The sequence below is a fragment of the Arachis hypogaea genome, chromosome 1 (assembly GCF_003086295.3).
Source record: "Arachis hypogaea cultivar Tifrunner chromosome 1, arahy.Tifrunner.gnm2.J5K5, whole genome shotgun sequence".
Taxonomy (NCBI): domain Eukaryota; kingdom Viridiplantae; phylum Streptophyta; class Magnoliopsida; order Fabales; family Fabaceae; genus Arachis; species Arachis hypogaea.
Window position 1 is genome coordinate 58,672,539 of NC_092036.1, and position 21,757 is coordinate 58,694,295.

The following is a 21,757-nucleotide window of genomic DNA, read 5'->3' on the forward strand; positions in this document are numbered from 1 at the left end:
ACCACACATGACTTCATTAAAGCAACACGTGCCTGGCGATTTGAGAGGGTTTCTGAACCCATTTTGGCGCCAAATGCTGATAGAAAGGAATAAAAGGATGAAGGATTGAGGGGAAGGGAGAAATCTAGCATATAGCCTAATTAGGATTAGTTTAGAGTTAGTTTTAGAGAGAGAAGCTCTCACTTCTCTCTAGAATTAGGATTAGGTTTAGGTTAATCTCTCTTCTTAGATCTAGGTTTAATTCATGCTTTGATTCGCTTTTCCTTTACCAATTCTTAATCTTCTCCTTCTCCTCTTTCTAGTTATGTGCTTTAATAATTGTAATTCTTCATTTTGTTTTGGATAGATTGTTGTTCTTTTATTTCCTCTTTCAATAATGCAATTTGAGGTAATTCATGATAATTGTGATTTCCTTGATTGTTGTTGTTAATTCTTTGCAATAATTGTTGTTAGATTCTATTTTTGTTCTCAAATTACTATGCTTTTCTTTTGTGCCTTCCAAGTGTTTGATGAAATGCTTGGTTGGATTTTAGTGTAGGTTTTGTTCCTCTTGGCTTAGGTAGAGTAATTAGTGACTCTTGAGTTATCTAATTCCTTTATTGATTGATAATTAGAAGTTGCTAATTGATTTGAATGCCTCTAAAGCTAGTCTTTCCTTTAGGAGTTGATTAGGACTCGAGGAATCAAATTGATTCATCCACTTGACTTTCCTCCATGGTTAGAGGTTAACTAAGTGGGAGCAATGGACAATTTGTCATCACAATTGAGGAGGATAACTAGGATAGGACTTCTAGTTCTCATATCTTGCCAAGAGCTTTGCTAGTTGTTAGTTTATTTTCTTTGCCATTTATATTTCTTGTCTAAAATCTTAAAAACCCCAAATATAACTCACAACCAATAACAAGACACTTCATTACAATTCCTAGGGAGAACGACCCGAGGTCCAATACTTCGGTTTATAAATTTTAGGGGTTTGTACTAGTGACAAACAACTTTTTGTATGAAAGGATTATTGTTTGGTTTAGAAACTATACTTTACAACGAGATTTCATTAGTGAAATTCTAAACCGTCAAAAATCTAATCATCAAAATGGCGCCGTTGTCGGAGATTTGCAATGGTGTTATGTTATTGGTTATTGTACATATGTGAATAGTGTGAATAGGTTTATCTTTTGTTGTTTCTTAATTTTTGTTAGTTTTATTTTGTTCTCTCATTATGAATTCTCACTTTGGCTTTGAGTTTGGTTCTAATTGTGTTGTAGGAAATGTGAACGTTAATGGCAACATGTACCATGGATGGAACCATCAAAGATGGGCGGAGCCTCAAGGAATTGATCACTCCTATTGGCAACAACCTCCGGATACTTATAGGTATAATTCCCATCCTAATGCATGTCAATTTGACGGCTATGATGACTATTTTTGTGACACTCAACAACCACCATCATATGCCTATGAATCTCATCCTCAACATGAACCTCAACCATTCTCACAAGCCTTTCCATACCAAGCACCTTCCTATGATCCATATCCATCATATGACCAATCATCCATACCATATTTTTATGACCACTTTGAGCAAGAACCCTTAGAACCACCACAACCCTATCAAGATTACTCCCAAGAACCACCTCAATACACACAATCTCCACAACCTTACCAAGAAGAACCACCTTCCCATTATGAACCCTCTCTCCAAAATAATGAACCTTCTTACTCACCCCAAACCCCAATAGACGATCCTCTCACTTTGTTACTTCAAGGACAAGAAGCCATGAAGCGGGATACACTTGAGTTTGTGACCAATTTGACCAAGGTGGTGCACACTTTAGCCCACCAATGCTTGAATACTCAAGGTACTTCCGTGACCACATGTGAAAAGTCAAAAGAAGAGCAAAGCATGAAAGAGAAATTGGAAAATTCGGTGGAGAAGGAGGAGTCAAATTTTGTGTTAGAACATTTGGAGGAGCCTATGACCATTGAAGAAAAGGAAGAAGTGGTTGAAGATTTGGGAGATGTTGAAAGTCCATGGGAATGTAGCATCATGGAGAACTCTTCCAAGAAGCTTGATATTGATGTTGAAGAGGTGCGCAACCTCCAAGGCATGTCATAGTTGAAGACTTGGAAGAGGTTTATCAAGAGAGGATTCAATCATGGATGAATTTCTCTCTACAATGGAATCCTCTCCCATTGGATATGAAGTTGAAATTATAAAAGAGTATGCACAACCTCCCAAGGAAAACGAAAATGGCATGGTGTATATTGAAATTGAAGAATATGAAGAGGTTGACCAAGAAATGGATTCGTTCATCAATGAATTCCTATCCAAAATTGAATCACCTCCCATTAGGCAAGAAATCAAAGTTCTTGAAGACAACACCAAGCCAAGTGAAAAAAGGGAAAAGGTTGAAATTGAAGAAGCTTGTGAAGAGGTGGAAACAATCAAAGAAGAGCCTAAAAAAGTAGCCCTGCATTGTCTAAGTGTGGGGAGGTCTCCCTTCCCAAGTCACCATCCAACACAACATTCAAGTGGGTAAAACTCTCATCCCTAAGCTTCACTTTCTCACTTGAATATGGTTTAATTGAATATGATGGTCAACTTAGAGCTCTTTGTGGAGTTAGGAATAGGAGAGAGTTGTGTAGTGGTTGGAAATTTGGTATAAAAATCATAAAGGCCAAGACTCTAAGGTATAGGAATGAGGATGGAACGGAAATCACCGTATATGGGTCTAGAAGGAAGCATTGGTGGAATAAAGAGAATTCTATGTGTCAATCACCCTTATGTCAACCACCCGTACGAAAAAATCATGAAACTCAACTAACGGATGGGTGTGAAGATAAGATATGGGATCCCGGTTCGCTATGTGAAGACCAACTATGGGGACTCATATCTTGGGTAGAACTTTGCCCAAGCTTGATGAAGATGGTTGGAAATTCTGTCAACCAATTGAGAAGCAAAGATCCTTGGAGATTCAAGGATGAGTACAAACATAAGCCACCATGACAATAAGTCCCTCAAAATGTCCAACTTAAGGACTTAAACTAAAAGTGCTAGGTGGGAGACACCCCACCATGGTAAACTCTTTCCACTCTCTTTTAAATTTGCTTAATAAGTGATTTGAGTTACCATTGTAGGTAGATGTTTCACATAAATTTGTTTGTACAACTTAATTGTTAGCTTAGTCACATGTATGTTGTGTTTAGTAGTAGATGAATAATATCATATTGCATTTTTGTGAATTGCACTTTTGTGTTTTGTAGTAGATGCATAAGGAGTTGTGAACAGTATGGGGAGTACTTGAGCATAATTTTTTCTGAAAAAAAAGGGAGGGTGGACGCGCGCGCACAACGTACGCGCACGCGTCCCTGTGCGGATGCACCACCACCCACATTCCAGAGAGTTGGGCCTCTCTTGGGCAACCACTATGCCATGAGCCCAACCTGACCCACGCTGACGCGCACTACGTGCGTGCGCGCAGATTAAGAGAACATGAAAGTTCACGCGGACGCGCACCTGCCACGCCCGCGTTGATCTGCTACTGCAATTTTTTTGAGCCAAGCCCCAGAGAGTTGAGCTGGATCTGGGCCAACTTTAAGCCCCCACCCCAACTCGATTTGCGCGGACGCGCACTTGCCGCGTGCGCGCCCACATGCCCAGGGAGGAACAGACGCGAGCGCACGCATCGCGCTAGCGCGCCTTATCACAAATTACCAACGTACGCGGACGCGCACTTGCCGCGCGCGCGTCCCTTACATGCTGCCGCCACTCTAGGCTTTTGCCACGAGAGTTGGGCGCGCGTCAAGCCCACTCTAAGCCTCAGGCCCAACCACATGTACGCGTACGCGCGCTGTACGCGCACGCGCCGTTGCATAATCTGCCAATCCACGCTTGAGCACACTGCACGCTCATGCGTGGGTCCCAAGTTTTCTCAATGTACACGAACGCGCAAGGTGCGCGCTCGCGTCGATTCAAAAAAAGGGATAACCCTAAAACGCAAAGAGTGTCGCGCAGCCGCGCACTCCTTTCTCTCCCCCAATTTCCATTCTTCTTCTTCTCCCCCATAACCACCGCGACAGCAGCGTCGCCACCACCAACGGCCGCCGTCCTTCACCATCAACCCCGCTCATCCTCTCTCTTTCCTCCACTCACTCTCTCCTCCTCCTTTCGGTCAAACACCCAACCACCGCAGCCGCCATCTTCACCGCCACCGTCCACGGCGGCGCGGACTTCTGCCTCGGCGTTTACAGTTCTTCCCCCGTCCATTTTCAGTTAATCCCAATTTTCCTTACCATTCTCAGTTTTTCCCGCTCCCAGGTTCCTGTTCATACTCTGTTTGTTTTTCATTATTACATTTTGTTAGCTTCTGTAATTTTCTTTTAGTTAGTTTGAATTTAAATGTTGCATGTTAGGATTAGTTAGAAATAATTGCGGTTAGGTAGCTAGGACTGTATAGAGGATTCTAGGCCTGATAAGTGCTCCGTTTGTGTCTATTTTCTGTTTGTTAATTTGTCTGATAAGTGCCAATTTTGAGCTGCTCTGTATGCAATCTGTGTTGCCTGTATGCTATCTTTTTGCTGCTGTGATTAGTTGATATTGTAATCATGCTAATTTGTGCTATGTTGCCATCCGGGAACGTCCAATTTTAAGCCGGGATGCTGCCCAATTTTCAAGAAAATTCATTTCATTTTGGTCTTTATTGTACTTTTGGGCTAATTCTCGTTATTTTTTACTTCCGGGATTGATCTTGGATATTGTGAACATGAGCAACAACTCCTATTTTCGTTGAACCTAAATGTCATCATGCCTCTAATCCACATTTAACCTCTACTCCCATTTAACCTTCTTTAACCATTCTTTCAGAGGTACGATGATTTCATTTCTTAATGAATATGAGTTGTTGACTTGAGTGACCATCACATTGTATGCATTTTGTGTATTTTTGTTGGCAAGCTTTCTTTCATCATAACACTAACATCTCACTCACTTGTTTAGTTTACTCACTTCATTTCTCCCTACTCAATGCATTAACTACTTCTTTGAGTTGTGATGATGAACATGCTTATTCTTTATAATTGTATACTTTGTAGTTGTGTTGATTTCTTGGTTTATGTTTCCATCTATGCTTATTTGAACACCAAGTTTTCACTACTTCTTCTTACATATTGAATATGCCTTCTTTGCTTTGTGCTACATGCTTTATTGCTTATATTCTATTATATTTCTTTTTCAGGATGTCAGATAAGGGAAAGGCTATAGCCTCCTCTTCCAAGAAAAGAAAACACTCTACACATTCTATCCCCTCCATTTATAAGAATTATGCTAAGAATCCTCTAAATGATGAAGAAAAAGAAAATCAGCTGTTACCTTCTACTGACCCGACTAAGTTCCCCAATCTCTACTGTGAGCTTCGACTTTCCAAGTATCGGACAACAAAACTGAATACCGAGAAGAAGCTTGTTCTCCCCAATGATGTCCGACGGTCCATTACTAGTCGGATCCTTGAGTTGGGTATAGATTTTGTTGACAGGGATTTGGGGGATATTAACATCTCTTGGGTGAAGGAATTTTATTGCAACTTCTTCCGTCCCACTTTGGATTCGGTACAGTTGAGGGGTAGAGAGATCATGATTACTGAGACTGCCATTGAGGAGGCTTTGCAGTGCTGACATATTCCTGATGGCACTTGCGCCCATCAGCAGGCCAAGTTTGCCATACACAGCATGACCTTTGATTATGAGGCGCTTAGGCGCGTGATTGGGTTATCCGATGCTACATGGGTCATGGATGCGAACAACACCAAGCCTAAGGGGATGCTATTTGCTCAACTGACCAGAGAGGCCAAGACTTGGCAGATGATCTTTGCCCACTATGTCTTGCCTACCACTCACTTCTCTGAGATCCCTATGGAGATGCTTCTGCTGATTGGGTGTGTTATGGAGGGGAAGGATGTCTATTTTCCTCGACTTATCCGACAGTGCATGTGGCGGGCGCATATTCGTGGCCTACTTCCATTTCCTACTTTGGTCACGAGTATGGCGGCCCTAGCTGAGGTCCATTGGCTAGATGATGATGTGATACCACCACCCCCTGATGCAGATGACAGGGAAGTTACTATTCCTTAGGGTGGTTGGGTGCACGAGAAGCCCCCAGCTAGACGCCGTTCCAGGGCTAGAGCAGTAGTGGGGACAGCTGGACCATCAGCCCCTACAGCAGCCCCATCTTCCTCTACAGCAGCAGCTCCCTCTTCATCGACAGTTCCTCCTGTAGCACCTGAGCCCACCTACTTACTGGTCCAGCGCCTATTTCAGTTTTTAGAGCGCGAGAGACTCCATGTCAGACGCCGACTGGATCGGATGGACCAGGCGCTCATTTCTCTGGGTGCTGAGTTACCTCTGCTTCCCGACTCTCCGGCCTCCGATGAGCAGGATCATTTGGAGGAGGATGCGGAGGCACCGACTCAGCAGGATGCCCCTCCATCAGCCCCAGACACCACAGAGACACATCAGATCCATGCGGAGCCGGTCCCACAGCCAGAGTCAGAGCCTACCGTTATACCTTCCACTGATCCTCCGGTTTAGCATCGAGGACGATGCTTGATCTTAAGTGTGGGGAGGGGACCGGTGAACTTTTTGGCTACTCTCCTAGTATCTTATTTTGCATATCTTTTGTATATATTGTGATACATTTTGAGTTTACTTTGGATACCTTTACTGCTTATTTTGGATTTTAGATATTTTGATGCTTATGGATATCTTTAGATGTTTTAGATCTTTAGATGTTTTAGATGATAGCTTTCACACTTTTAGTTGGATTTTTGCATATCTTTCTTTTTAGTTTGTGGTTGTGATTTGAAATCATACTTTGAATTGTAAAAACTTAGTCACCCTTTTTGCATAAGAAATTGGTTTTAAGCGGAAAAGGAAAGGGTAAACTAAGGAAATTTTTGAATTTTTCAATCACAACAATGCTTAGTCAAATATTGAGATTTTTCGAGAAATTTAAATATAGGGCATTAACCCAATTGATTGAAAGAAAATTTTTGGTGAAACTTGCTTGAATTCATACTTTGTGAAGCATGTATTAAGCCTAGAACACAAGCTTGTGAGACTTGAGTCTATTGATGTGGTTACATTTTATAACCACTTATTTTCCATTCTTGTGTGAAATTGTTCTCTATCTATGATTGTGATCCTTGATTTGTTTGATTCTATATGTCCATTTATTTCTTATATTCATGCATTTGTATGATTGAGGCCATTATTTCATTAGCCCACTTACCCAAATAGCCTACCTTTTACTCTCCATTGTTAGCCAATTTTGAGCCTATGCTTAACCAACGTATTCTCATTCTAGCACATTACAAGCCCAAGGCGAAAAACCAATGAAAGTCCTTGTTTGGATCTTTAATTAGCCTAGGCTAGTGAGAGTGTTTACTATTCAAAGTTGGTGAGGCTTAGGAACATTGGATGGGATAAAAAGGGTAGTACACTTTCATGTTTAGGAATTGGATACATACTCATGTATTGATTAAATGTATAGACCTTATGCATTGATGTTCTTGTATATAGTTTGAAAGAAAAAAAAAGAAAAATGAAAAGAAAAAGAAATAAAAGTGAAAAAGAAAAAAAAGAAACGAAAAGAAAAAAAATGTATATAGAAAAATAAAGAAAAAAAGAGAAGAAAAAATAATAAAAGGGGACAAAATGCCCCAAGGTGAAGTTCAACAAAAAGGAATCAATGCATAAGTGTTATGAATTAAAGAATAGAATGCATGAATATGTAAGAAGAAAAAAAAAGTGTGGGATGGGTAGTTAGAATAGTTTGAACTTGTATAGGTCATTATATAGTTAGGTGGGGAAGTCTATGCTAATCAAAGATTCAAATCCTAGTCCACTTAACCATAGTTTAGTTGCATTCAATAAATGTCACACCCCTTAGTTCCTTCTTATTTTAGCATGAGGACATGCTAAGGTCTAAGTGTGGGGAGGTTGATAAACCCCATTTTTAGGGTTTATCTTGTATTGAATTTAGAGTATTTTGATAATCTTTTGTCACATTTAGCCTATGAATTAGCATAGTTTTGTTATCACTCCCATATTTATGCTTAAGTGTAAAAACATGCTTTTTGAGCCTCATTTTGATGAATTCTAATTTCTCCTTGATTCCATAAGATGCCTTGATGTGTTTGCTAGTAATCTCAGGTTGAAATAGGCTAGACATGGATCAAAGGAACAAGGAAGGAAGCATGCAAGTGGAGAGAAGCACAAAAGACAAAGAATTGATCTTGGCCAAGCACGCGCACGCGCACAAGGCGCCCGCGCGCACATTGCAGAATCGACCAGGGACGCGCACGCGTACCGTGCGCGCACGCGTCGATGACCGCACATGACTTCATTAAAGCAACACGTGCCTGGCGATTTGAGAGGGTTTCTAAACCCATTTTGGCGCCAAATGCTGATAGAAAGGAATAAAAGGATGAAGGATTGAGGGGAAGGGAGAAATCTAGCATATAGCCTAATTAGGATTAGTTTAGAGTTAGTTTTAGAGAGAGAAGCTCTCACTTCTCTCTAGAATTAGGATTAGGTTTAGGTTAATCTCTCTTCTTAGATCTAGGTTTAATTAATGCTTTGATTCGCTTTTCCTTTACCAATTCTTAATCTTCTCCTTCTCCTATTTCTAGTTATGTGCTTTAATAATTGTAATTCTTCATTTTGTTTTGGATAGATTGTTGTTCTTTTATTTCCTCTTTCAATAATGCAGTTTGAGGTAATTCATGATAATTGTGATTTCCTTGATTGTTGTTGTTAATTCTTTGCAATAATTGTTGTTAGATTCTATTTTTGTTCTCAAATTACTATGCTTTTCTTTTGTGCCTTCCAAGTATTTGATGAAATGCTTGGTTGGATTTTAGTGTAGGTTTTGTTCCTCTTGGCCTAGGTAGAGTAATTAGTGACTCTTGAGTTATCTAATTCCTTTGTTGATTGATAATTAGAAGTTGCTAATTGATTTGAATGCCTCTAAAGCTAGTCTTTCCTTTAGGAGTTGATTAGGACTTGAGGAATCAAATTGATTCATCCACTTGACTTTCCTCCATGGTTAGAGGTTAACTAAGTGGGAGCAATGGACAATTTGTCATCACAATTGAGGAGGACAACTAGGATAGGACTTCTAGTTCTCATATCTTGCCAAGAGCTTTGCTAGTTGTTAGTTTATTTTCTTTGCCATTTATATTTCTTGTCTAAAATCTTAAAAACCCCAAATATAACTCACAACCAATAACAAGACACTTCATTACAATTCCTAGGGAGAACGACCCGAGGTCCAATACTTCGGTTTATAAATTTTAGGGGTTTGTACTAGTGACAAACAACTTTTTTGTATGAAAGGATTATTGTTTGGTTTAGAAACTATACTTTACAACGAGATTTCATTAGTGAAATTCTAAACCGTCAAAAATCTAATCATCAGGCTCAATTGCTCATTTCCATATGTCCATACTTGATCATTGCTTGTCTTGCAAGTTTGTGAATTCTCATAAGTAACTCAATTCAATAGTGAATGTGTTTGATGTGATTTATTTAGCCCTTGATTATGCATATATGATTTCTTATAAATTTGACTCACTTTGACCACACACACACACACACACACACACACACACACACACACACACACACACACACACACACACACACACACACACACACACACACACACACACATATATATATATATAGTAATTAGAATAGTTAGATACATGTAGGTAGCTTGCATTTAGATAGGTTGTACTGCATAAGTTCTACCATTTTGACTTCACTCTTTTGGTTCTCTTGAACTCGGCATGAGGACATGCTATCGTTTAAGTGTAGGAAGATTGATAAACCCCATTTTTAGGGTTTATCTTGTGCTTAATTTAGTATATTTTATCCATTATTCTCACACTTATTCATATAATTAGCTAATTTTAATCTTCTCTTATTACCATTCGATGCTGTGATATGTTTGTTGAGTGTTTTCAGGGTTTATAGGGCAGGAATGGCTTGGAGGATAGAAAGAAAGCATGCAAAAATGGAAGGAACACAAGAAATTGAGGTTTTGGGAAGTTGGCAGCGACGCGCACACGTGGTATGACGCATACGCGTAACTGGTGCAGGATACAAGCGACGCGTACGCGTGAGACGCTTACGCGTGACCAAGTTTTTGATTCAGCGATGCGTATGCGTGACAAAGCGTCACGTGCTGCAGATATCAGAAAACGCTGGGAGTGATTTTTGGGCTGGTTTTGGCCCAATTCCAAGCCCGAAAACATAGATTAGAGGCTGCAGAGTGGGAGAATCAAGGATGGACTTCTCATTATTCACATTAGTTAAGTTTAGATGTAGGTTTCTAGAGAGAGAGAGAGAGGCTCTCTCATCTTTCTAGGTTTTAGGATTTCTAGTCTTATTTCTTCTTAGATTCAGATTTTCACATTACTTTAATTTAGTTTTCCTTCACTCTTATTTGTTCTAGCATCTTACTACTTCTTGTTTATTTGTTTTTGCTTCCGTTTGTTTCTTCATTATTGATGCACTCTTGCCCCTTTGATTAGATTAATGCAATTTATATTTTTATGTTATTGTTCTTTCTTCAATTATGGTTTATTTTTGTCTTACAATTGGGTATATTAGATTTTATTATCTCTTATTAATTTTCTTTGTTTTTATTCTGTGCCTTCCAAGTGTTTGATAAAATGCTTGGGAGGATTTTAATTTAGATTTTTATGTTCTTAACTTGGATTGATTATTTAGAGACTCTTAAGTTATCAAAAGTCTTTTGTTGATTGGTAATTGAGACTTGCTAGTTGGCTTAGACTTCACTAAATCTAGTCTTATGTTAGGACTTGTGAACCTAAGTTGATTTTACTCACTTGTCTTACCTTCATTGTTAGAGCTTAACTAAGTGAAAGCAAAAGGCAATTACCATCACAATTGATGATGATAATGAGGATAGGAATTCCAATTCTCAATCCTTGATAGGACTTTTCTTAATTTTTATTTTACTTCCTTGTTATTTACATTTCTTGTCTCCTATTTCAAAATCCAAAAAGATATAATCTCATAACCAATAATAAACTACACTTCCCTGTAATTCCTTGAGAGATGACCCGAGATTTAAATACTTCGGTTAATTTTATTGGGTTTGCTTAAGTGACAAACAATTTAAATTTGATTGAGGATTAGTTGCGGTTTAGAACTATACTTACAACGCGCTTATTTTTGTAAAAAATCTTTACCGACGATTTTCCCTCATCATGTACCTGGCTTTTTTACTTGTAGTGATGATTTTCTTTTGCTGTATTGTAGGTTGATGCATTTGCATCATTAGTAGTTTTTCTTTTTGAAATTCATTCATATTTCAATAGTTTTTTCTTTCTTTTAGAAATAAATGCATAGATTAGTAAAGAACATGTTTAATGCATTGAATAATATGTTTTAGGAGATTTTGGAGAGGAACCAAGCAAAACAAGACCCAAGAAGAACAAAAAGAGTAAATGACACACTTTCAAGCAGAATACACTTTGGAGGATACACTTTGATAGGGCACACTTTTAAAAGCCATAGAATGAAGAAAGGGATCCTAGAAGCTTTGCTGTTCAACGTAGGAGAAGTGGCGTGCAACGACGGACGGGCTTACGCATGAATGATGCGTACGCACAAAAGTTGAAGCAAGTGGGAAACATGCGTATGCGCATTCTTCAAGCATTCGCATCTGAAATAGAATTCTTATATATGTTGTGCGTATGCATCACTTCACGCACGCACAACTAGTGCTATCTTCAGGACCATGTGTACACACAAATTCAATTTGACATCCCATGCCAAGACCTGTCGTGCCATGCTTGTGCTCCACACATTTGCATTTAGGCCAATTATTATTGAAGGAACCTTGGCATCCCACGCCATAGCCCCAGCGTCCCATGCCTGTGCTCAATACTTCACAATTGGGCCAAATTTGATTAAAGAAGCTTTGATATCCCACTTCTGAGTCCGAGCACTCCATGCCAAAGTGTTTTTGGCCTATTGATGCTGCCTTGGCGTCCCACGCCAACCTCCTTAGTGTGCCCGCCCGTTACTTGTATGTAAGTGACTTTGGGTACTCAAGGAATGGCTTTGGCATCCCACGTTAAGCTCTTCAGCGTCCCACACCTCAGCATTATACTATGACATTTGGGCTAAAGATTATTGAGGTTATGTTACTATCCTACGCCATACTTTGGGCGTCCCATACCTAGCACGTTACACATTCAATTTGGGCCAACTTAGGTGTTACCATGGCACGACAACTTGAGAGCTTTCCATGCTATTTTCCACAAGATCAACCCTTTCACTTGGGAGTTTAATTAACCATCCAAATTGGTGGAATTATGGGGTAAATTCACTTTGCTAATACTCATGAGCTATGTTCGGTTGAATTAGATCTTGAATTAAACTTGGAATTGAAGGGAATTTGAAATTGAATCTTAAGGCAAAGCAAGAAGGTATAAAAGGGAGAAAGAGAGAGATCATCAATGACTTTTTTTTACCGTTTTTCACTTTTGAACATTTGGAATTCTGTAATTCTAGAGCAATGAATCACTAATTCCTTCTCATTGAGGGGAAGAGCTCTGTTAATCTCTAATGGAATGAGTTCATTGATTATCTATCTTTGATCTATGTATTGTTGTTTCTAAGAGAGGATTTTCATTCTTATTTTAAATGATTTAAATTTACTAAGAGTTTGTTTGAATCTGGGTTGAATTTCATGATCACCTAGAGGTTGATTCATAGGAATTAAGCTTGAAGATCCTCTCTCCCAATTCTTCTAATCTTGCATTTAGATTTGATATTAAAGAGCTGAGTTAGTGAAATTGATGCGTGATGAGGATGAATGTGATGGTGAGTAATGATTGATTATGATGATGAATAATGATGACGAATGAGATTAATTGAGATTAATATGAATTGAGAAGATACTGAAGAGGAGATTGATAATGAAATGATAATGAGATTGATGTTGAACATGATTTTGATTGTGATATACCTGCCTGGGTAGATGCAGTGGTATTGATCCACTTGATCCAGATTTGGTTTGAGTCTCCCGGGTAAAATGTAGTGGTTTGCCTCCACTTGCTCTCGGCCGAGAATGATATGAGATTTGAGAAATTATATAAGTTTTGGATTTTCCTGGATAGATACAGTGGGTCAGCTCCACATGCTCGAGGTTGAGATCTAAGATTCTGTTGGCCCTTCGACGCAAGTTGTGACTGGGCACTTAAACTCTCTGGATTTTCTCAATGAGATGAAATTGATTAAATGATAAATGAGTATACATATGCATAGACTCTTAGGGATGAGCACTTAGGGATTGTCTAGGGTTCGCCACCGGACATGTCGGGTTGGCTTGATAACCGACAGATGAGACTCATCGACCATATGACAGGCATACATCATTTGCATATGTTTGATTTTTTTGGGTTTTCCTATTGTATTAGTTTGCCTAATTGAATATGATACATGACTAAATGCTACTTGCTTTACTTGAACCTACTTGTGTATTTTTTGTTTGAATTGCTTGTGTTTGTAGAATTGAGAAGTCCCTCATGCTAGTGTTGATTAACGCTGAGGGCTGGTGCTGGTTCTATTTTTTTGTTGAAGTGTTGTGAGAGACTGAGGATTGTTGACTTAGAATTCTCTTATGATAGTTGTCAAGTTATAGATAAGAGAGGACTTAAGATGGATATAATGATGTGTAGAGAATTAAGAATGCTTAGTGAGTTTGTGTTGCCTTATACAGCATCTATTTGGCATTTTTACCGTACTAAAAATCCATGGGTTGGAGAGTTCTCATTCTGTATATATCTTTTGTTTTTCAAATGCAAGTCTAGGTGCTCAGCAGCGAGCTGTGATACATCTGAGAGATGGCGAAGATTATTGGGCTCTGTTTATATTTTGTTTAGATTATCTCCACACTTATTTTGAAAAACTTATATGTATGTATCTATTCATTTTGAGAACTTGCCTATAGAGGCATTTATATATATTTTGGGAGAGATACGAAAGATACTATTGTTAAATATAATTTTAATTCTATACCCTACCCGGCATAAACTTCGTAACTTCGTAGGTTGCAACTAGTGACTATTTACTTATGTCAAATATTTATATCCTGTCTTTATCTTACTCTTCCTTAATGTTTTATTTCTTATTGCTTTTTGATCACGCTTTATCCTTCTTTTATTGATACATGAGTGTTCCCGATTTGCGATTTTATTTTACTCATTTTCAGGTTTCTCGTTTAATACTTTCTTTCAACTTATATACATGTATTATAAATCTACCTTGAGAGTCGTACCACCTTATTATCATTGACTTATGACTCGAGTATAAGGATTTGAATATTAGAGTGTTACAATGTGACCGGACACTTTAACTCTCTGGATTCACCCATATATATATATATATATTTGAGCTTAGGATTTTTCCGTGGATATTTTTGAGCTTAGGGATGCGCGCATAGAGGGACTGTCCATGGTTAGCTATCAGACATGTCAGATTTGGCTATATAACTGACAGATGAGACTCATCAGCCATAGGATAGACATACATCATATGTATTTGTATGTTTTATTTGAGTGTGTATTTGTTTTGGTTTGCCTAACTGCTTAGCCATGTTTATCTGCTACTTGCTTACTTGTTGTATTTGTACCCTATCCGTGCTTTCTTTGTTTGACTTGTATGTGTATGTATCTGAGAGACCCTCTCTTGGTAGAGGTGTGTTGAGGGTTGTTCCATCCGATGGTTAGGAGGTTTGAAAGAAACAGAAGGTGCAGAGTTAGATTAGACCTAGAATCCCTTAGATAAATTACAGAATTTCTGGTTTAGTATAATCTTTAAGATAAAATCTGAGTGTTGGAGTTCTAGGAATGCCTCTGACTTTTTCGGGACCTTATATATTATTTATGTAGGTACCTTTACTTTGATGAGAACCCCCGGTTCTCATCCCATATATATATTATTGTTTTTTAGATGCAGTTCGAAAAGCACCTCGTTGAGCGTCTGGAGACCATGCAAGCGAAGAACTATCTTTTGGGCCTTTACTTTTTGTATATATTATATATGTAATTTTGTTCTCCTCTATATATAACTTGTATTTTGTCCCTCTTAGAGATTGACTTAGAGAAATAGGTGTATTTATCTTGTCTTTTAGGATGCTTTTGGGTTATAAATATATGTATATGTATACTCTAGCCGGCTTTACCTTCACAGGTCGAGTCTGAAACTTGATATTTTGTATCCTTTTGAACTCTGATATGTATATATGTTATCCTTTCCATTCGATCTTGTTTATCCGTTTTACGGTTATCCGGACGAGTATGATGTGTTTTCTGTAACGATTTTGTCTAACTTCTTTTTGAAAGCTCATACTTATAATTTCTTTCAATTATATCTATATACGTATTTTATTTTAAAAGTTGTAATACCTCGCCACTTCTACTTTATAATTTAAACGTAAGGTTCTGTGTGATAAGATGTTACACTTAGTATTCTTGAGAATGGATTATTGAAAAAAAAAACAATGTTTACTATATTTCAGCAATCAAACATACAGGTAGCGTTTGTTTTCGGGGGCAGGACACGGAGACATGGACAGTACTTGTTTAAAAAGTGTTTGGAAGCAGAGACATGGATAGTGGACATATTGTCTTCGAGACAGTTTTTTATACTTTTGTGTCCACTCTTTCACGAAGGACAATGATGGACACGGGATTTGAAAGAGTGGACACGGACAATTTTATAAATTTTGTTTTCCTTTTTTTCCACTATTACCCCTTCTTATTTTTCCTATTGCGTTGTTCAGAGATACTTTTTTCTTCCTGTTCTTTCTCTATCTCTTTCTTTTCCAGCTACTCTCTCTTTTCTGTAGAATTTTTTATTGGGGGTAGATAATTCTTTTCTTTTTATCGTTTTACTTCAATACCATTTTAACCTTATATTATATTATTTGATTTGTAATAAAATAATAACAAAAATAATTAATCTCGAAACTTTTGAAATATAAATATTATCAAAAGTAAAATTGATTTTTTAAAATGCTAAAAAATAATTTATAAATTGTAATTGATTTTATATAATTTAAAAAAAATCAGTTTTTTATAAAGAAAAATCAGTTTTTAGATAAAAAAATTAATTTTTTTAAATAAAAATATATTTTTATATGCAAAAACTAATTGTTTTTTCATGTAAAAATAGATTTTTTTAAATTAATTTTTTATTTAAAATTAATTTGGCTTATTAACTTAAACAAAAATTTTTATTAATCAAACTCAAATTTATTTTTTTGTTAATCTTAACCATATGTATTCCTACATATTAATAGTAAATTTTAAAATAAAATAATTATATTTATAAATTTTATTTTAATATAAATACTAATATATTTTTTTATTAAAATTTTTTGCCTCTTTAAATATTTTTTTAAGTTTCGTCTGTACTCCTACGTACTCTCATTTTTTATTAAATTAATTTGTATTGATGTAGAAAATTTGGAATCACATGGCTATTTTAGTCATTTCATATAATATTTTAGTCTTGTCCATGTGTATCCAAGCATAATACTAGACATTACATTAGTGTCTTGTCCATCGTATCCAAATACAATACATAAAAAATAATTTTTAATGTCTCCGTCCTATTGTCTCCGTTTCAATGTCATGTTCTGTCCTGTCTCTAAAAACAAATGCAGCTATATATACATGCGTGTGTTAATTTTTAAATTTAAACATTTAAACTTAAAAATTATAATATTATCCTGTATATGTTATTATAGTTGTTTTTTTATAAAAAAATAGAATAATATATAAATATTAATAATTAGCTATCAAATTAGTTGGTGTATATCTATATATATTTTATGTATTTTTCTAATAAAATATCAGTTATTAAAATAATCAAATTTTTAATATAAAATAATTAGGGTAAAAAACGTGATTAAGCCATGGGAGTTGAAAATTTACGGAAATCAGCCAAACTGAATTTCTAGACACCTTTCAACTAGAAGCAAATTATTATATAATTCGAATTGACTCGTTTCGAATTAAACTCCCAAGTAGTTCGAAGTGACTTAATTCGAATTACATCCATGGATGACTACCAAGTAGTTCGAAACAACTTGTTTCGAATTAGAGTAGAATAATTCGAGTTATGTTAATTCGAATTACTAAGATAGGTTGAACGTGCACATAATTCGAAACATATTGCTTCGAATTAGTAACGAATTTTAATTCGAATTCAATTAATTCGAATTATATATGTATAGTACGAATGTAGTTGATTCGAATTACAATGAACCGGAGCTCTATATATATGCTGTGAACTGACGTTGCTCTCAACAAATAGGTGAGATGGCTAGTGAGGATAGTTTTCTAGTGCTGGTACATCACAGAGGGTCGATTAAGAGGAAAACTCGGTCCGGCGTGAAGTTCACTGATAAGGATCCCCTATGTATTATCGTGAGGCCAACAACCACCTACGATGCTCTCGTTAGCTCTGTGCTGGAGAAGCTTGGTCTGGAAGGAGTTAAAAGGGTTAAGAAGTTTTTCTATCGCATCCCAACGACGGTGCTCCATGATACCGTGAAGTATGATTGTTTCACGATCGGGAGTGATGAGGACTTGCAGGTTATGATGCTTTGTCGCAGGCAGTTTCCCGACGTAAGGACACCAATGTTGTTGGCAAAGTTGGTTGATGTGGTATCTAGCTCGGGTGGTTCGAACCGGAATGCCAATACTATAGCCACGGTTGCCGGCTCGAGCTCGAGACCTGCGGTTGCTTCATCCTCCGTTCCTGTGTATGAGCCACCGATGCAGCCTGTTGCCTCCCCATTGTTTGCTGTTGATCTCAGCGGCAATGTTGGAGACGAGGTTCGATATGGGGATCATGTTCCCACCGAAGTGCAGTGTCCCACACCGGCTGGTGTTGGTGAGGGTTTCTTTGATGATGCAGATGACGATGATGTCGAGCCGGATATGATCGCTGATGACAGCGACGATGATCTTGGAACTACTGATCCGAGAAGGGCTACAGGTGGATCTAGTTCTGGCACATAGCAGTACCCACCCCATTTTTCATCGTTGGACCTGGACGCCATGAGGCAGGACGAAAAGATGAGGCGCTGTTGAGTGTGAAGACTTACAGCATCCCCCGAGGGGTCCAGTACGAGGTCGTTGAGTCTGACTACCGCAGGTATATGGGAAAGTGTTATGAGTTTGGGAATGGGTACACATGGTTGATTCGGTTGAGTCTTCGACAGCGGAAGGGCATCTGGGAAGTGAAGCGGTACAACGGACCGCATACCTGTCTTGCCACCTCCATCTCCAGCGACCATAGGAGTCTGGACTACCATGTGATAGCGACATTCATTATGCCGATGGTTAGGGCTGATGCTGCCGTCAACATCAAGGTGCTTCAAAATGCCACGGCCGCATACTTTGGGTTCAGGCCTACGTACAGGAGGGTATGGATGGCGAAGCAGAAGGCCGTTGCCGTCATCTATGGGGACTGAGATGAGTCGTACAATGATCTCCCTCAGTGGGTGTTAGGAGTTCAGCTGACGATGCCTGGCACTGTAGCAGTCCTCAGGACTTGCCCTGTTCGAGTTGGGGGACAGCATGACGAGTCTCAGGCTTATTTTCATAGGCTGTTCTGGACTTTCCCCCCTTGTATCGAGGCATTCCGTCATTGCAAGCCGTTGGTGAGTATTGACGGCACCCATCTATATGGCAAGTATGGCGGAACGTTGCTAGTCGCGATTGCACAGGACGGAAACTCCAACATACTCCCCGTGGCATTTGCACTAGTTGAGGGTGAGAATGCTGAGTCATGGTCTTTCTTTCTCTCCCACCTCCGTGAGCACATCACACCTCAGCCGGGTCTGTTAGTTATTTCAGATAGGCATAACGGCATCAAGGCAGCGTTCGAGGCTCCCGATGGGGATGGCTACCTCCGGCTGCATACCGGGCGTTCTGCATTCGACACGTTGCAGCGAATTTTGCCCTAACCTTCAAGGGAAAAGATGCCCGGAGGCTTCTTGTTAACGCCGCATATGCGAAGACCGAAGTGGAGTTCGACTACTGGTTTGACATTATGCGCTTTGAGAATCCGGCAATGTGTGACTGGGTGAACCGAATTGAGTATTCGTTGTGGACACAGTACTATGATGAGGGTCGGAGATTCAGGCACATGACGACCAACATTTCTAAGTGTGTCAATTCAATCCTGAAGGGGGTAAGGAACCTCCCTGTTTGCTCGCTGGTGAAGGCCACATACGGAAGGCTGGCTGAGCTATTTGTCCGTAAGGGGAGGGAGGCCGAGGCTCAGATGGGTACCGGACAACAATTCAGTAAATACCTAGTAAAGTGTATCGAGGCCAACCTAAAGACAGCCAGGTGCTTCACGGTGAATGTTTATGACAGGGATAACTCGGAGTACACGGTGGTAGAGACGACTCCGACAGGTTCATTCTCACTTGGTACGTACAAGGTCTCACTAGGGTCTCAGACTTATGATTGTGGATACTTCCAAGCACTTCATTTCCCGTGTCCTCACGCACTGGCATGCTGTACTTATTCACGTCTTACTTGGCAGCCTTACGTCCACCAGGTCTATCGCCTTAGTTCCGTTTTCGGTGTCTATCAGATGGGATTTACACCTCCCATTCCGGAGGGTTTCTGGCCACCTTATGCCGGACCTACCGTTATACCGGATCCGAACATGAGGCGTGCGAGGGAGGGTCGTCCAAGGTCCACCCGCATTCGCACCAACATGGATGATGCAGATCCGAACCGGCCAAAGAGATGTGGCCTCTGCAGGCAGCTAGGACACACTCGTCGGAGTTGTCCGCAAGCCGGACGACCCACCAGGACAGCTGGGAATTAATAGTAGCGTTGGTTTGTATGTTTTTATTTCTTTTAGTATTAGCACATGTATTTTATTTCAGTTAGCAACCATTGTTCTACGTGGAACTTAGTTGTATTTTATAAGTGATGAAAGTTGTAATTCGTACCACATATGTATCTTGAATGTCTTTCTAATTATGGAGTTAAGTTACTTAAACAAACTAAACCATCTGATGGGATGATTGATAATACATAACATAACATCAAAGTAACTGCTGGATGAACAAATACATTAAGGAAACCATACATAATACTGATAACCAAAAAATGAGGTACATAATATAAACATAATAATATGACATACACCACTATCCCTAAATCATCTAAAGAGGTGCGACCCCGTGCCACAACGGCGTAGAACCCGTGTCCTGTAACATCTCCGTATAAGTGGCTCCTCATCCTCAATCGAGTCGTCGTCGTCCTCCGGAACTGGCTGTGCCGGGGTCCTGGGCGGGACATGCACGGGTCTGGATAATGACGGGCCCGCAACTGAATGTGACCCCAGAGTCTGGGCCGATGCTGGCGTCCCACCCAGGGCAAAAGTATGCACAGGAGGAACCGTGGCAGGCTCGTTCAGATCTACATCTAGCGGTGCCTGTGTCCCTGTCGTGTGAACCCGTCCTCGTGCAGCCTCATCCTCCTGCATGATGGTCTGGATGTCCTCAAGGAAACGCGGTCCACCGAACTCGGCGACAATGCCATCACTAGCAAGGAAGTCTGGAAACATGGAGCCCGGACTCACCCATGGAGTACTCTCCTAAAGGGTCTGATCGTCACCGGGAACACCGACGAAATAATCTCCAAGAGGTCCACCCCCAAGCCAGCGTCAGCGTGACTCGTGGTATTTCCCATGCCAGAACCATACCACTCACCATCATGCCCCCCTGATGGGCCCTATCAACACCAGTTGCATCACCTCCTCCAGCTGCATCCCCCCCAGGCTGATGGGCACCCTCTCTAGCAGCAGCCCCCCTCCTCCTGCCTCCACGACCACGTCGTCTCCCGCCACTGGACTAAACCACTACCTTAAAACGCTAACACTATCATACACCGCTATAAAAAACCATTAACAAAAACCACTTGCCTACACCACTATCCTAAACCACTATCCTAAACCACTAACAGTAACATAAACTATTATAAAAAACCATTAACAAATACCACTATCATAAACTGCTTTCATCAATCACTACCATAAACCATTAACAAAAAACACTATCAACAGCGTAACATCATAAACCACTAACCTCGTCGTTGATCACCTCAGCGATATGAGCAACTCCATCCAAACGATAAAGCCTCCCCGGATCGTCCCCCATCGCCTGAATATGCCTCTCTTGTCTTACTCGGCCCAAATGTTGGTCGTTTTCTCTGGGATTTGGTGGGGTATGAGAATGACAAAGTGATTCGAATGAACATGGTTCGAACTCCTTATATAGCCGAAACCCTTGTAATTCGAATCAAGTAGATTCGAATTACTTAGTGTCACCAACTTCACCTAATTCGAATCAATATGACTCGAACTTCACTCGTGTGCCCTTCTCCAGCTAATTCGAATTGATATAATTCAAACTATCCTATTATATATCGAAGTTAGTCGTTTTGAATTACTAAGGAATTTTGCATGCATAATTCGATTCCTATTGATTTGAATTACCTTGGAGCAGTTCTTGAAAGTAATTCGAATTAAATCAATTCAAATTACGTGGAAACCTGATTCGAATCCTATTGATTCGAATTATATAAAAATGAGTTCTGGTGGATTGAGGTATCAAAGTTTGATT

The 21,757-nt window shown here is 39.3% G+C and overlaps 1 protein-coding gene across 1 annotated transcript; it reads left to right on the plus strand.

The window, feature by feature from the left end:
- The first annotated feature begins 19,161 nt into the window (after window positions 1-19,161).
- Window positions 19,162-19,953, plus strand: LOC114924398 (uncharacterized). The gene has a single exon (XM_029288859.1). It carries the CDS (start codon window positions 19,162-19,164, stop codon window positions 19,951-19,953), a length of 792 nt encoding a protein of 263 aa, XP_029144692.1.
- The last annotated feature ends 1,804 nt before the right edge of the window (window positions 19,954-21,757 follow it).

Bases quoted from the DNA above. Each gene is read 5' to 3' on its own strand.
- LOC114924398 (XM_029288859.1), top strand. From the start codon at position 19,162: ATGCGCTTTGAGAATCCGGCAATGTGTGACTGGGTGAACCGAATTGAG.